The sequence below is a fragment of the Aphelocoma coerulescens genome, chromosome 2 (assembly GCF_041296385.1).
Source record: "Aphelocoma coerulescens isolate FSJ_1873_10779 chromosome 2, UR_Acoe_1.0, whole genome shotgun sequence".
Classification (NCBI taxonomy): Eukaryota; Metazoa; Chordata; class Aves; order Passeriformes; family Corvidae; genus Aphelocoma; species Aphelocoma coerulescens.
This window is the reverse complement of record NC_091015.1, coordinates 9,678,826-9,696,450: the sequence shown is the minus strand read 5'-3', so window position 1 is coordinate 9,696,450 and position 17,625 is coordinate 9,678,826. Positions and strand designations below refer to the sequence as shown.

Here is a 17,625-nt window from a genome sequence, read left to right as displayed (position 1 = left end):
AGCTCTAACATCTATTTACAGTAAACTTCATCTGACTGGACCTGGAAGAAGCCTGAAGCTCAGACTATATGGGTAAGTTGACTGCATCTTAAATATTTGTATGTAATGCTGAAGGTAAAAACCAAAAAGATAATGAAACTAATCAAAGTACACATGATGATTGTTTCACTAAAGTGCTCCCTAGTAAAATAGGTTATATTTCTTCTATCTTCATTTGCAGAGCTCCTGCACTTGGCTGCTTGACTGCTGTTAAAAAGACTAAATAAAAAAAATCCTATTGTTTGAGATCATTAAGGGGAAGGAGAAATTTTCATCTATTAAGTATTTTAACTAGTTCATTGGAGGATGATGACTATATCCAAAGTGATGTGATCAGGCTACCCTTATTTAGACTTGGCAAAAGCTACTGAAGATTAACAAATAATCACTTATAAATATTGTAATGATGAGCTGCACTGGTGGAAGAAAATAAACATATGGTGCCCATTTTTTTGTTAATTATATATGGAAGCAGTATTTTAACACTATATATATTTTAAATTACTCTACATGAAAAAAATCTTGTGTTTTCAAACTTCAGTTTTATAGAAGATTATAGTGGACTGGTAAATTCCATCTAAAGTCAAGGAGAAGACCCAAGAAGGCAGCATTTGTAACAAAAAGAAAGTGCCCTTTAAGTTTTATTTTCTTCTGATACTTATAAAAGGCAAAAAACCAAAGAATGCGAATATTTGCTACTGCAGAAAGTCAGATGAGAAAGTAAAAACAAAGCTGATAATTTTCTTAAGTCAAGCTTTAACAAAGCCTAAGAAATTCAACAGAACTTGTATGAATGTAACCTGGAAGAAAGGATACGGATAGGAAGAGAGCAGAATGCTGTATTATAGTCTCAAACAATAACATATTTAAAATCCCTAATATATGATCATGTTTTGGTTTTAGACAATATTTATGTATGCATCAGCAAACAAAGAAAGAATGCTAATGATGCTAATAGCACAAAATCAGCATAATCAACAGAACACCAGATAAGGCAGCTTCAGGTTTATTTCAAAGCTGAGGCAAAAAGCATGCAGTAAACATTTATATGTGATTCTCTGGCACCCCATAATATGAATCTGCCAGTTTTCTGCAGTTTTCACCTCCCCACCACAACCAGAACCTGTTGATTTTGTGTATGATGATTTTCCACTTAAACCTCTGCTTTTCCAGGAGTATAATAAACAGGAAAAACAGGAGATATTTTATAAAGGTCTTAATAACATTGAGACCACTGTCCCTCTGCAACTAAATGTTCACATAAAAATATTTAAAACAAACTTTGAAAGGATTTATTGAACTCTCTCACCTGTCTGCTAATCTAGAAGTACTTATATACTCATTTAAATCCAGATTAAGATTAGTTACTTAAATGACACTGGAGTTTAACTTAATTCATCCACCTGAGAGCATTCAGCTCACATGAAATGCCACAGATTTACTGAACTCAAAAAGTGCTATGAAAAATTTTACCATTTAAGAATCTGTCCTTTAATCTAAAGAAAAAGCAGTCAGTGGAACAAATCTTGTTCCTATAGATAAACTTCGAAAAGAAGCAGGGCCTTCTTCCCTCACAACTAGAAAGATAAGAGGTTTCCAGAACATACTGTTTTTAAGTAACGTAAGAACTCAGTTAAATATGATTCTAAAGAAAAAGAAACAAAAGAACAGTAAGCCAAAATTCTGTCTTTAATTTTTAAGCCAGAGCAAAGTACTTGATTTTTTACATGAAAACATTTATCTTTCTTATTTCCAATACGAGTTGCCAATTTGAGAGCCCACAAATAGGTAGGAGCACGACTGATAGAACAGAAGCAGCAAAAGGAGGGTTCCTCAGTGTGGCTGTTCCTGCCACTGCCTCCGGCTCTTTGGCACTCTCACAGCGACACACCTGAAAACTTTTAGATCAAAGTTTAACTTTCCCATCACAACTCACTAGCTCACTGATTTGGCACTTCTACTTTTTCAAGTGAAAATATCACACAGTAATTGATGTTAGCATGCGCATGTGGTTTTGCTTCCTTTATCCTGGAGCTCTACAAACGCTCAATAATTTAACACCTTAATGCGAAAGTTACGTGTGTTCCCGAAGAACTAAAGCCCGACAATTAGCGGTTACGGGAGCATCAATTACTAAACACACTTTTATCTAGAACGTGAAACAACGGGTATTTCCTTAACCACCTATTCCCCTCAGCAGGAGGATGTGCGGCTGGTACAACCTCATCCCTCTGCGAGACGGATAAGGATTGCCTTGCTACGGCTGTTGCGGTAGGGGGGATTCGCCGCCGTGCCGACAAAACAAGGCGACCCGACCGGCCCCAGCAGAGCCGCGGGGGTTCTCGGGGCAGCAGAGGAGACACCGGCGCTGTCCCCCGCCCCTGCCCCGCTCGCCCGGCCGCGGCCCCTCACCTTGTCCCCCTCCATGGGGCCGGGAGGCCGCGTCCGCTGCCGCGGGCCGGGATCGGGCGCTGCGCGCGGGCCCGCCCCGGCAACCAGGGGGAGCAGCCGCTCGCCGAGCGATGGATGGGCCGACGCCGCCCGGGTGGCGGCATGGCCGCGGGACGGTCGCCGTCCAGCGGGCCCGTGTGGACAAGGACAAGGGGATCCTGGGGTGCCAACAGGTCAGGGAGGTGATCCTGCCCCTCTCCTCAGCCCTGGTGTTTATTTCTGGACTCCTCAGTACAGGAGGGACAAGGAGCTCCTGGCGCGGGTCCAGCGGAGGGCAACGAAGTTAATGAAGCGACAGGAGCATATTTTACAAGGAACAGCTGAGGGAGGGGGGCCAGTTTAGCCTTAAGAAGAGACAAGTGACAGGCGACCTCGTTAATGTGTATAAATATCTATGGGAGGATGCCAAGAGGATGGACCAGGTTCTGCTTGGTGATCCTGAGCAATAGGACAAGAGACACCGTGCAGAAACTGCTGCCCAGAAGTTCCACCTGAACGTGAGGAAGAACTTCTGTACTGTGCAGGTGGCTGTGCACTGGAACAGATTGTGCAGAGACACTGTGGAGTCTCCCTCACTGGAGATATTCCAGAATCATCTGGACACAGTCCTGTGCCATGTGCTCTGGGATGACCCTGCTTGAGCAGGGAGGTTGGACTAGATGACCCACTGATCATATTCTAATTTCAATAACTGTAGTACATCAATCACCTCTTTACTGAAACGAGGTGAGATGGTGAATTGTGATGGAAAGACCAGATGACCCACTGTGCTCCCTTCCAGCCTGACCCATTCTGTGCTTCGGAGCTGATCCCCAGCTGGGTTTCCACAGGTGAGAGCTCAGACCCTGTGAGTTGGGGATGGGGCACACATCCCCACAGCCCTCAAGTACTGTTGTTCTCCTCTTCAGCACCGACCTACTCTAGGTTAAGTGTATAATGAAACCATCCTTCATCGTGGCTGACTCACTTGTAATAAAGTTGTGCACAATTACTGCAGGGCAAAAATACTGTGAAAGGGTGCTATGCTTAATCTGCCACTTACCCAGATGCTGGGTAGAGGCAGGTATGAAAAACACTTGTACAAATAAATTAAAATGGTAATAATATTCCCCCAGTGACAAGTACCAGAGCTGATTTCTGCAACAAAGTACAAGTGGCAGCTCACCAAACACACCTGGAATGAGCTCGATGGTTGCCTGAAGGAAAGGTGTGTGCCATTTCACAGCAAATATTTACAACCCATTAACACGTACAATTTAAAAGACCAAGTGAAAATTCCTCTGGGTCCTTTTAACTTTGTTCCCTATTTTCAGAGTGTAAAAAAAAGTTAATATGTAACTGCTACCGCTAATATTGATGGTTGTAGAAAACTGACTACTGAGGGGGAAAGAAAGCAAAGGAAGAGGCATTTTGCATTTGAGAAACATTCTTGGCATAGTTCAATGGGAGATTGTGGCTGACTTCAAAGAAATAAAATTTAACTCCTTATACTTGGCCTTAAATAGTCAGTTGACAAGTATGTACAAACCCATGATACCTTGCCTTGTGTTCATATTTCCAGAATAAATTAAAAATGCTGTAAAAGTTTCCACTGTCCAAACTGTGAAATATTTTCCTCTATCATGTAGCAAAAAAGTAAATCATGCATACAGTTATGAACAAAACCCCCCCATCTTAATATTTTATTTAAAAAACCCAAACCACACACATGAACAAACAAAACACACACACAAAAACCCAAGGAAAAAAGAAAAAGCCCAAACACACCATTAATGTAAGTACGACTCTTAAGGGCTAAATTGCATCCACTAAATATAAACATCTATGGATACTAAAATATTCATAAACCTTGTGAATTATTTATCTGGTTTTGGCAGAACAATAATAATCTATAAGCATCTCTTATCAACACAGGCTGAGGGATGAACAGATCGAGAGCAGCCCTGCCCAGAAGGACTTGGGGGTGCTGGTGGGTGAGGGGCTGGACATGAGCCAGCCATGGGCACTCACAGCCCAGAAATCCAGACATGTCCTGGGCTGCATCCAAAGCACTGTGGGCAGCAGGGGAGGGAGGGGATTCTTCTCCTCTGCCCCGCTCTGGTGAGATCCCACCTGCAGATCTGCCTCCAGCTCTGGGGTCCCAGCACAGGAAGGACATTAAACTGTAGGAGCGAGTCCACAGGAGGCCACCAAGGCGCTCAGAGGGATGGAGCACCTCTCCTATGAGGAAAGGCTGAGAGAATTGGGATTGTTCAGCCTGGAGAAGAGAAGGCTTTGGGGTGACATCACTGCAGCCTTCCAGTACCTGAAGGGAGCCTGCAAGAAAGAGAGGGACTTTTTACAAGAGCATGAGGTTACAGGACACTGGAGAATGGATTAAAAGAGAGTAGATTTAGATTGATTATTGGGAAAAAATTCTTTACTGTGAAGGTGGTGAAGAACTGGAACAGGTTGCCCAGAGAAGCCCCATTCCCTGGAAGTGTTCAAGGCCAGGTTGGATGGAGCTTTGGTCAACCTGGACTAGTGGAAGATGTCCCTGCCCATGGCAAGAGAGGTGGAACTAGATGATCTTAAAGGTCCCTCCCCACCCAAACTTTGCTATGACTCTATGATTTTATATTTTCTTCCCTGAATAAATAAAAGTGGGCATAAAAGTCATCTTGGATTAACTCAAAGAGCTCTTTAGCCATAGTGGTGACAGTGTTATAAACACATGGAACTAGGCATCTGCTTAGGAAAGGTCTCTACAGAAATGCTTTCCTATGTATAGAAAATGAAGGATAAAACAACTTTTTAACTGAATTTTATTTCTAACAACAATATAGCAAAGATATATAACTAAATAAGTAAATGTGACAATGATACAAAAAACTGGATAGAAGAAGCAGCTTTTTTTTCAAGTTCTCTTTCTCTTGTCTACTGTTTAGAACAAGCATATGTATTTACTGCAAAAATTTTTTTTAAATATCAGTTTTGGCTGATAATAGCTTTTTTCTTCTTAGCAGTATGATACTAGTCAGGCATCTCTAAGATAGGAGGAAAATTCCAGATGCAGGAAAGTGCCACTAGAGGGTTTGGAAAGAACTATTCAAATCTTAAACTGGGGGTTCAAACTGAAGTTTAACTGCTGCATGAGAACACAAGGTAGAATAGCACCTTTGGAATAACAATACTAAAATTTGTGCATTCTTAAATATTTCCACTGTTGCCTTTCTGTGGTCTTAAAATGAAGAGCCAGACATGGTTAAGGGAAAAAGGGGTTTTTACTTTGGTATTTAATTAAGGATCTTTAACGTGCACCACTTTGCCAAGGTGGAATGTGCCAAAACGCACACACACGATAGATCGCATACACAATTTATAGATTTTGGAAATTAGTGTATTTATCAAAGATTTTCTAATGAGAGGCTTGAATGATTAGTGTGATATTTCTCCATCCTGAGGAATTTTCCCCTGGATGGGTTTAACTTAGTTTACAGGATGTGTTTTAGAGAGGACCTTGGTTGCTCAGGATAGAGTAGGGCTTTTTGGTTTCCAACTGCAAGGCCTCCAGGATGTTTGGTTTCTTGGCTTGACAGAATATTACGACTATGCTAAGTTATTTGACGTAAGGAATTACAAGTATGCATGTTAAAAGCACTGAGGATACATAAAATTTATATAAAGGGGTCTATAAAAGGTATATAAAAGAAAAGGCAAAAAATCATCATGGCATCACCACCATGTATTAAAATAAACTACAATGTCTCACCAATGTAGTGGAGAAAATTAATACATCAGTGGTTTGACTGCTTCTATAAAATGTGTGTTAGATTCAAGTGAATACAGGCAATAAAATGACACATATCTGTTCTGTAAAGTCAGCACAAAAGGATGTCCTAGATTTTCTTTACAAGAAAAGTGTTGTAAACAAGGGGTTTGGTAGCCCTGGGAACTTTTTTACAATTTTAGCTTCTACAGGTTTTTCTCTTGTCTGGCTTGGTACATATATCTCCTTCTCCACTTGCACTGTTATCTGAAAAACAGGAATATAAAATAGCACAGCTTTTTATATTCTGTAGTAATAAATTTTTGTTTGTTTGTTTGTTTTTATCTTTGGATGTTCCTCTAAGCCTGTGAAGCAATATTGCATTTTTCTTCACCTCTGTGGAATGACACTTCACAGTATTATACCAAAAAGTTACTGGAAATATTACCCCTTAGAGGGACAACATGGCAACTTTCCACCAGGCTTAGAAGTCATGACTCTTCTATTATTTAAAAAAAAACACACTTTTTTTTTCTTTTTTCTTTTTTTTAATGAAGAAAGGAATTTGTTAGGATCTAGACTTTGTAGGGGGTCCCCCCCCCTCCTTTTTTTTTATCAGCAGACATACATAAATGACCTCCTGCAAAGTGTCAAAATGCTCCTGTTAGTCCTCCAGGTTCATAAATAGAAATAGCAAAAATGTGTGTCTTTGTAGTAAAGTTTGTGCCTTTAGTTTTGAACTTGTAAGAATCCCATGGGGGTTAAAAAATGAGACTATAATTACTGTGAAAACTTAAGAAACATATTTTAGTGGAAAGTATTTCTGTCTTCAGGAACAATAAATATTTGAGGATCTTGTCATGAGAGTACAATTTATGCATTCAGTGAAACTGAAGCCAGCCTGCATGATACCAGGGATCAGACATATATAGTTTTTCTCCAAACAACAGAAGCTCAGGTATGTTAGAGTCTTTTGACTCTTCTTTGTGCTATATATTAGATAATGTGAAGCAGGCAGAAAATACTTGTGGTCTACACTAGATAATCTGGAGCAGGTTGAGACAGCTGGACAACATTAAACACAGAACTAGAAGAGAGTATTCCATCATGAGAATCTACTAGGATAAAATTTCATGTAAATTATATTTGCATTAATAATTCAAATTTTTAAGGATAAAGTTCCTCAGCAAAAATTCTCCAATTTCTATTCAATAAAGATTTCTTTTCAATAGCTAAAAACCTCTACAGAGAACCATTAGACTGAAATAATGTTGTGGGGTAAACTAAGGTGTAATACCACACATTGTCCTTCAGGGAAATAAACTGTTACTGAAAATGGTCACGAAGTAACAATTAAAATTGCTTCCAAAACATGTTTTCTTATGTGAAATACAAAGAAGTCAGGGAAACAGAGGTTTTATTTTTTTCTACATAAACTGAATTTTCCTAATTTTTCTCATCATCAAAAATGGTGTACAAACAAGACCTTTTGGGAAGTTATTCTGAAGAGTAGTGCCAGTGTTTACTGGAAAAAAAATCATCATGGCAAACTGATGGTGATGCAAGGTAAACATAGAATGACACTGCTATGAAAGCTATTGCATTCAAAAGACCAAAAAGGAGAAGCAAACACTTATGGCTAAGAATGGGTATAAAGAAATACTGCAAACAAAAAGTATTAATTAAAATTCTAATAACACAACAGGCCTAAAAAGGCAGGATGTGAAAAGAATAAATGTTATCTAAATAAAATAAATATAATCAGCTGTGTAGCTGATACAATTGATTATAGGATACTTAAGAAGTCATAGCAGTCTCTGGGCCATATGTGATTATCTTCAAGAGTTCCTGATGCACAGGAGACTGAATTTGTAAATATTAAAGTATATGATCAGAAATGTGTGCATTAATGTCCAAGATTCTTGAGCAAATTATTAAACTCTTTATCAACACCAAGATATTAGAATGAACAAATAACTAGTGTTTATCCAGAACATTTTATTAAAAAAATTTATAATGGAGTAACTAGCACTAATTTATGCCCTAGCAGCAGACTTTGTATCTTGATTTTAACAAGACTCTTTTGTCTCTATTACAACAGTGGGTATGCTAATTTCATACCACCCAGTTTCTTCATCAAAATATTGTGTGGGTCCAAGTCAGTTATCTACAGAGGTTCTTAGAAGTCAGCGGTAACCTCTTTATCAGAACTGCCTCTTGATGTTACAGATAAACATTATCAAATTCATGCTACAAGATCTTGCTTCTGTTTTCCTATTTGACTGGCACATTATCACCCACTTTTAGTTCTGATTAATCAAACTTCCACATAGATTAATGAATTACTCTTCTCAGAATCAGTGCTAGGCTGTCTGGTCTACAATTATATTGTTTGTCATCCTAAATGCTCCTACAAGATTAATTTTTATTTCCTGATGTGTTTTTCCATTGTATTAAATTTGACTGTATGGGGTACTCCTCTAAAGTCTATTCAGATAATTTTCAAAATACATGCTGGACATATATGAGAGCAGAATAATATGTACCATATGGTAAAGTGTTACTTGCCAAATATCACATTAATTCAATCCCTTTTTTTTCTTTCATTTTTAATTTTCATTTTAGTTTGTGGTACAGTTGTATTCTGATGCAGATACTGTGAGGCCAGATGGGGAAATAAAATGGACAATGGAGTCCAAGGCTGAGAACAAAAGACTTGAAAAAACGAGAGAATATTAATAGTGTTGGTTGTAATGGAGGAAGCCAGCATACAATATGTCCATTTGTAGTAGGTGTTACTGAAACTCAGGAGTGATGAGTCCACATTAAAGTCACATTATAAGCAGAGTAAGTAATAAGAAAAGGAATTCAATAAATGCAAAAAATCACCCAGATTTACTGTAGTTAATTTCACTGGTGTCCAAAGGGGTCACAGCATCATACTTGATATCCTCAGTTTAAGGTCACAGAATTTTCTAGGGTTTCATGCTGCTCTTCAGTTCCCTCATGGTTAGAGCCTGTAGGTGTTTTGAGTTCTCTAGAAGGACTAAAGTAAATTGTTATTTGAAAGCTTGGATTGCCACCTAGTAGTAAATCACTGATTTTGTTACTTCTTTTTTTATTATTTGGTTCTTCTGAATTTTCATCCTTAGTAATCTAGTACACAGATGGGGAACATACACTGCCAATGGTAAAGAGGAAGTACAGAAGAGCAGCATGAGTCTATGGCCAGAAATTGGTTTAGCTTAGAGTGGTCCATTGAGTCTGATGGCAGGCATGGAGGGATTTTGGAAAGAAGAGAAAACAGAACACCACATTAAGTTGTCAAAATACAGATTCTTTTTCCAATTCTGCTCTGCAGCACGAAGCAAACAACTTTTTCTTTGATGCCATTGCCTTTTCGACTTTCCCTTTCTCTGGATAATTGAGATGAGGTTACTTTCACTTCTTAATAAAATGAAGCTTACACAGCTTTCCTATTTGTCCATTTGTGTGTGTTTTCATAACTTTTCAGACTATTGGCTAAAGTCATTCTCCCCTCATCCCTGCCTGCAAATATTAAGTCTCAAAGTCCTACACATTGTGTGAACATTGGCATTTGAAGAGAGGAGAAAGGACCCTCAGTCCCACTAAGTGAAAAGTCAGCTATTTAAAGCCAAAAGAAAAAAAAAACCCAAACTCTTGGTAAATGCTGAGTTTTATCAGTGAGTGTGTACCAGCAAGCTGATAAGGACAGAGCTAAGGACAAGCAACAACTGCCTCTTACGAAACTGGTGGCTACATTAAAGTTATTTGAAAAGATAAAGGAATTATAGGAGGAATGATGTAGGAACCAGGTGTTAAAGGGATATAGGATACAAACCTGTTGTAAAATCAGTTTTTTCAGTTTAACAAATCCTGAAACAGTGGGTGCCATCCTCGGTACTCCGTGTGCGTTAACAAGATGACAGAGGAGGCAGCTTTATGTGATGATGTGTGAGCAAAGCGTCAGGAAACACCTGTTGTAACTAAGACGCGGAGTGACCAGCGTCTGGTTCCTCTGAGGCATTGATCAGTCTCTCCTTTAATAATACCCATCAACAAGGAACAAAGAGAGACACGAAGGCTGTTATCGAAGGGCGTAACAGGTAGAAACCATACAACCGCATACGTGACCCAAGAGAATGGGAGACGGTGCGGTTTGCCCATGAGGAAGTGCACACACGCCTTGGCACGCTCGTCCTGCTCCTGCCACCCACCAAGAGCCCTTTCCTCGCGGTGGCCCCCAGAGCCGCGCTCCTCTTCCCGCAGTGCCGGAGGCCGCTCAGTGATGGCCGTGGCCCCGAGCGCAGCCGGGCGGGGGACCCGAGCGGCCGCGGGTCCCGGCGGCGGTGCGAACCCGCGCTTGCCAGGCAGGCCTGCGAGGGAGGGATGAGCGAGCAGCGGAGGGGAGGGGAAGAGGCTGCCCGGGGCGGGGGAGGTGGCGGGCAGAGGCGTTCGTGCGGCGGCCGGGCGCCAATAGCGGCGGCCGGGGCCGAGCCGCCTCCTCCCGGCGGCAGCGGCGGTCGGAGCTGGGCCGGCCAAGCCCGGAAGCGGCAGCGGGTGGTGCCGGAGCGCGGTGAGCGGGGCCGGGCGCGGGATGCGAGGAGGCGCTGCCGCCGCCCTGCCCCCTGCCCGCTCGCCGCCAGCGCCCCAGGAGGAGGAGCAGCGGGAGGAGCGGCAGCAGCAGTAGGAGCCGCCGCTGCGGTAGCATGAGCGGGGCAGGCGCTAAGCAGCCCCCCGGCGCGGGGTCCGCCGCGGATCCCGCCGCGGAGAACGCGGCGGCTGCGGACCCCGTGCCGGAGTCGCCTCCACCGCTGCTGAGCGTGGACGTGACGGGCTTGGTGTCGCAGTTTGCGAGGAGCTTCGTGCTGATCTTCCCCGTGTATGTGCTGGGCTACCTGGGGCTGAGCTTCAGCTGGGTGCTCATCGCCCTGTGCGGGCTCTTCTGGATCCGCAGGCACCGCGGCGGCAAGAGCTCCCGCCTGGGCCGGGCGCTCGCCTTCCTGGAGGACGAGGAGGAGGCGGTGCGGCTCAGCGTCTCCTCCGCGGATCTGCCTGCGTGGGTGAGTGGCCAACACCCTTCGGCGCTGCCGGGAGCACCCGCGCCCGGCGGGCCGGGGCCTGTTACCTTCCCGGGACCTGCGTGACACCCTCCCCCGCGGCGGTGCCCCCCGCCCCGGCACGCGGGGCTGCGCCACAGGCCGGAGGCCGGAGCCCCAGAGCCGGCCTGGCGGGAGGGGTGAGGGCATTGCATCTCCCGCGCCCCATGGCTGCCTGTCCCGGTTCGCCAGCCTCTTCTGAGACGGTGTTCAGCGGCGGGAGCGGGCGGGCAGCGTGTCCCTTGCCTCCCTCTCTCCCTCCGCCGGGGTGGCCTGTCCCTGTCCCCGCCGCCCGCTCTGCTACGCCCGCGGCGCTGGCGGCGGTGACAGCCTGAGCCTGCCGTGGCCGGGGTTTCCCTCGCAGAAATAAACTTTACTGCAGCGTTTGGGTTTCTTTCCCCTCAGGTGCCAGTGACGCGCACGGCTTTGCTCTAGCACGGTCTCTCTACAGAACGCGGATGTCGTGGCTTGGGCCGTTCCTTAAAAAGTTGAGATGAGAGGGAAAAACAATCGGGCTCTTAACGCTGTTGGGGCTTTCAGTGAAGTGTTACCAAATGGGGGTGAAACAGAAGTGAGGTGGTGTTTCTGAGTGGTTCCAGGGCTGTGACATGAGGGCTAAGGTACAGGGGCTGTGGTGGCTTTATTTGTGGATTGATGTGGAGTTTTTAAAATGCTTTCTCCAAATCTTCCTTTGAAAGTTTCAGGCTTTCTAATAAGTCTTCATAACTAACGTTACTTACTATTTTTAGCTGAAACCCAGCTTTAAAGTAGAATACTTTTTCTTTGTAATTTCTCCTTTGGAGGATTAATGATGTTTTTGATGCAGCTGCCAGCTGCTAGTGCCAGTACCAGTGTGCATCCAGGCCTCCCTGTGCCCTGCTCTTCCCCTGTGATGGGCTGTGCAGAGAGCTTGCTGCTCTCTTAGTACCCGTACCTGAAGTCTTGAGGGTTTCTGCTGATTCTTTCCGTGCGATTCCTTTATTGACTACTCTCTGCTCCTGACCTATAAGTCACTCACATCTCTCCGAGAGACTCTTTGCAGTGACTGCATCCAGCAGTACGGAGATGATAAAGAGTCCAAGAAGCCGTTTTCATGTAATCAGATTGCAATAAGTGATGTGACCTGTTCTAGCTCTACTAAGGAAGTTATAGGAGAGAATAGAGTGGGTAGGTGTGAGACAGGAGTCTTTTACTCCTCTTTTATTCTATCTTTTGCCAAAGTTCTGGTGGAAGATTATGATAAAAATGAGTACAGTGTACAGGAAAGATTAAATGGTTTCACCTCTTGAAGCAGAGATGATGCAGTAAATAGCTCTTACATTACCTGTGTGTTGTGTTTGGTTTGTCCTGTAATCACACACCAATATAATGGAGGTATTCTGACTTGATGCATTTAAAATGAATTAATTGAAGCGAGATTTGTAGTGGAGAGTTGTATATAGTAACAATCTGCTGGTAACTAAGCCGTAGATATTCAGGCTTAGTGCTGTGTGTTTGAAGTTGCAATTTGTTACCTTTGATAAAATGGCCATTAATTTCTGTGTGGAGTTGTCCAAATAACTAAAGATTTAGAAAGGGGCCTTCTGACTGAAGTCAGAATCAAAAAAATCAAGTGCTGGCTGCAAGTACCTGCATATATCCTACGGCATTGTGAGAAAGCAACTGATCAATATGCAAGGTTTTCCAAAAGTGTGTGTTCTTCTCACACACCAGTTGGCAGATGGATGTAGATTTTTTTGGGTTTTTTTTTCTCCCTCTTTATCCATATTCTTAAATTTTAGCAGTGTTGGTTCTTTCGGCTGATGTATTTGCTATGTTCTGGAAGCATCATTCTTTCAAATAAAAGTAGCGTCCAGAATAAATGTAATCTGGAAAACAGAAGACTTCTGAAAACTGAAGGCCCACTTAAATCAAAAGTGGTCTTCATTGTCTGCTGTCATAGTCCTTAACGTTTATATGAGTCTTAGTACTGCTTCTGTAATGTGTCTGTTTGAAATAAGAGCTACTGGATGGAACCTGACTTCTCTAATAGGGATCAGCTTTATCCATCTCAGTGTGAACTCCAAACTGAAGTATTTTCCCTTGGTTTCTGATCATGGAAATAAACTTTAATTTGCTTGAGTAGGACAGTGCTGTGTTTTAAATATAGGAAACTTTGTTCTCTTCTGGGACTGAAACTGAGGTGTAATAAACCATTTTTCAACTAAATTACGTGGTATCTCAAAGATTTATATGACATGTGGTATCTTTCTGTGCCCTTGATTGGAGAAGGGCTTTAGCTTTGTGTGTTAGGTATGACTCCCTTTCCCCCACACACCTTGATATCATCTGTTGCTTTAGTGGTTCATATTATGTACTCAGTAATACTGCAATGAGTTATTTATTTTTAAGAAAGCGATTATTTCAGGAGAATGTTTTTCTGCTGGCAGTATTAGATTTTCTTCTTCCATAAGCAGGTGGTTATAGAGCAAGAATATTCTGTGCTGTGCATGTAAAGTGAATTAATTCAACATGAATAGAAGTTATGTTACTTAAAATGTAAACACAGAATTAACTGCAAAAAAGTATGCGCTGAAAAATACTGTGTTTACTGCCTTAAAAAAATAAGATCTGTCTTCATAGACTTGTTGACATGTAGTTATAGCTCTGCTACATATTTGAAAGATGTCATGGATTATATGGGGTGGGATGGAGCAGAGGTTTAAATTATTTTCCAAATAATTTAAAACTAGGCAGCAGAACTTAAAATGTGAAAGAACTGGAGATCAAAATGGTCTTTATTTAAAGACATTTTAAGACATGAAAAGGTCTTTAGATAAAGACATTTCCCCTTTATTTGCAGCATATTTATGCACTAGTTGTATTTTATACTGGAATGAATGTAATTTAGAAACAAAAATATATAAGGAAAGTGGCAGTTTAAGTATCCCTACATAGAGGAGCAAAGGTAGGAAACCAGGACTTAAGTTTTTAAAGGCCAGGTGTCATGTTACCTTTTACTTTAAAAATGGTAATGGAATTTAATAATCAAAGGCGTATAACAAATTTACTTTGTTCTTTCTCAGATAAGCTGAAAAAGTTGATCTAATTTTTCCATTTTACGGGTGATTCTTGTAGCTTAGTGCCACTTTCATAACTTGACAACATAGCATGTTCAACATGTTTTTTGATTAGTGAAACTTTGACTCCTGTTTTCTTGAATATACAGATAAAAAGCCATGCTGAATTTGTTTTCCCCAGATTAAATGTAAGTTTGGCCTGGTACCAGAAGCTGTATCTGTGTGCAGTCTGTCAACAATCAGCAGGTGACCACAATATCAACAAATCTTAGCATTTTTAAAGAATTGATTCTGAAAACAGATTTAGACAATTTTTTGTAAACTTAGGCATGTATTATACAGAAACTGAAATACTGTATGCAATTGTAGTAAAAGTAGTGACATGCTAAAACATTAATTATAAGTCTGCTGTGGCATTTTGGGTCCTACATACTTGCTTAAGTTTCTGCTCTAGTTTGGAGTGATTTTTACGGTTTTGTTTGTTGTTGGGTTTTTTTTCCCTCTTGTTTTATTTTCTCATGTACGCAAGAAAAAGGAAAAAAGCCTGCCTAAGTAGGTGTCATCATCTTTTTAATTAAACTGATTCGCAGTACTATTGTAAAGAAATCTGGTAGGTCTCCTTTTTCTTGGGAAGCTGTATGAAGTTCTTGCAGATTGTGAATATTGTGGGTCACCACTGAACTGCTGTACCACTGCTACACCTAGTGGAAGGAGATAATGTCCAATTATATGGTTAGAGCAACAAAGACTTTGGTTTTTACTGGTATTGGAAAGGCAGAGCCAGCATTTGTAATAGAAAAGTGGTTTGGTTGCTCTAACTGCAGGATCACACCTGCACGGAGTGACATTTGCAGAGAAGGTTAAGGTGATTATGCTCTTATGTGTATTTCATATGAAGATTTCTTAATGATACAGACTCAAACTTGCTAACTGGATCTTAGATAGAAAGTTCAGGACAGGAATCTTCAAAGAATCCCTGCTGATGGCTGTTATGTACTCAGTAAACCTGATAAACAGGTGGACTTCTGCTATACAATGCATGTTTTTATTTGCTATAGAAGAAAAAGATGTTCCTCTTAACTTCTCATTATACTTTTGGTTAGTGCTGTTATTGCTGCAGCTTAGGAACTGTAGGAGGATTTTTATACATCTTAGGAAATTTGAAGACACTGAGATGCTGTGACACATTCTTCTGATCCTTTCTCCAACTTAGTTGAGCATGTTAGATGGAACTTACCAAGGGGTGATTTGTAAGAAGAATTACTCCCATATATAGTAACTTAATGTTAAGCAGGATGTAATCAGTTTGGGTTGTGGTTGCTGCTCTGGATAGGTGGCCATTGCTCTGGGCTGCCAGGCTGCATCTGGAAAGGGTGAAGAGTTGTGAGTAAGAATAGAGTAATAACTTGTGAGTACTTAACAGCTGAACTCTGTGTCCTTCTTCTGTCTGATTATTTTTCATTTTAAACTGCCTTCTGTTCTAGCTGATTCACAGTGTATGAATATGTACATATGTGTACTGTGGGTTGTGTGTGTTTTTGTGGTTAGGCATTCTTCTTAAAGGAAGCAGTTTAATTTGTTCAGTATTACTTCTTGAAATTTAGGTAACCTGAGTGACATCCTAAGAGTACCCCGTAGTTAGAAGAAATGTAAATGATGGGTTTGGAAATGGAGAACCAAAGGAAAAAAAAAAGATATTGGACAATTGATCCTATCTCCCTGTTTCCCAGAGTTGTCAAGGTGAGAGTGTTAAAGCTGTGCTGAGATGATGTCTGTCCCAAAACACCTTCTCTCATGTAGTAATGTGGTGAGCTTCACTATGTGATTCATATATAAAGATGCCTTTCCAAAATATTTATGGTAGAAACCCACATGTTGAGCTGATGTTTATGAACATGGTATCAAACTACTAAAGAAAAACATCAGCCTAAAAGTATTAGTATGCCTCTTGAGCTCTATGTAGATGACACAGGCCTTCTAAGTATGTGTGGATAATACATTCTTTTTTCATCTAACAAATCATGATTACATAAAAATGATTACTGAGTTTTGGGACTACTGCAGATACGTTCTTTATATACGCAGTTTGTCTGAACTAGGGAAGATGCATACTAGTCTCTTTAGGTTTCTTTTGTTTGCTTGTTTGGTATTTTTAAATTTTGCATTGTGGTCTGCTAGTATTGTTTCCATGCCTAAGTGCCTTTGCATATAAGGACTAGCCCAGCTTTAACCGTATTTGAAAATGCAGGAGTCAGAAAGATCTTGTCTGTACAGACTGAGGTTTTATGGAAGGAAAAATAAATCTGGGATAACAGTCAACCTTTTTTGCCTCTTCAGCAAGATTCTTCTCACTTTAAATTACTACTGCTTTTTGAGATTGTTGGCACATCACAGTTGGTGGGCTATGCATTCTAAGATTTTTTTTTTAACATGAGGAGCCCTCTGGGAAATAAAGTTGAATCAGGGTTATTGTCAAAACATTTTCATGGCACTTTTGTAATGAAAACCCGTTTTATAAATTCTAAGTAACTAAATTCTTTGGTGTCCTGTTCTTTTTCTTCAAAATGAAAGAAGAGGTGGCATTTTGTTTCTGCTCACATAAAGTTCTTTGACTTAAACTTTGATATAAACTGAATTATTTATCTCCCATTTATCAATTTATCACTAGTTTTCTAATTGCTGAAATGGTCGTAACTTCTTCTGAACTTGCAACAATTTTATGCTGACCACAGGCCTGTACTGAATCTGTTTTTTTTTTAAACTTTAAAATAATACCGAGTTTTAAAAGAACGCTAATTTCTAAATATCCTCTGTAGTGTCTGAAACCAGTTTGTCAGTCTTGCAGCAGTATATAAGATTCTGATAGCAGAAGTTAATGGTTATGATTATGAGTTAATCTGTACCACTGATTTAGTATGTTTTGATATGTACATAAAAGGAAATCAATAAAAGGATATGATTCTTCTGGATGTACTAGAGAAATAATACATTTGGTATGAGACATTGCTAGTTCAGATACAGAGTTGTTTGACGTGTGATATCTTTCTTTTTGCTTTTCTCTACTCTTGGACAATATAAATTAAGTCTGATACTACCCTTTCGTAAGGAAGTGGAGAATGGACACCCCACCAGCAGCTTCAGAGCTTTCCTGTGGCCTAGCAGGGGCCAGCTTCTAAGGGTTATGTACCAAGCTTGAAAGGGCAGCCGA

At 41.1% G+C, this 17,625-nt stretch overlaps 2 protein-coding genes across 7 annotated transcripts in view; one reads left to right on the top strand and one right to left on the bottom strand.

Annotated features, from left to right (window-relative positions):
- Positions 1-10,426, bottom strand: part of DYNC2I1 (dynein 2 intermediate chain 1) — a 36,608-nt gene extending 26,182 nt beyond the window's left edge. Inside the window, exon 1 of one of the 4 annotated variants that reach the window (XM_069006429.1) lies at positions 10,101-10,426. In XM_069006429.1, the coding sequence (XP_068862530.1) occupies positions 10,101-10,154 (54 nt within the window). In that variant the 5' untranslated portion in view covers positions 10,155-10,426. Of the gene's footprint in view, positions 1-1,512; positions 1,532-2,451; positions 2,546-10,100 lie in introns of those variants that run through there. The other 3 variants (XM_069006426.1, XM_069006427.1, XM_069006428.1) reach the window with 3 other exon arrangements.
- Positions 10,427-10,804: 378 nt separating this feature from the next.
- Positions 10,805-17,625, top strand: part of ESYT2 (extended synaptotagmin 2) — an 83,294-nt gene continuing 76,473 nt past the window's right edge. For all 3 annotated transcript variants that reach the window (XM_069006425.1, XM_069006424.1, XM_069006423.1), the window contains exon 1: positions 10,805-11,322. In XM_069006425.1, the coding sequence (XP_068862526.1) occupies positions 10,969-11,322 (354 nt within the window). In that variant the 5' untranslated portion in view covers positions 10,805-10,968. The remainder of the gene's footprint in view (positions 11,323-17,625) is intronic.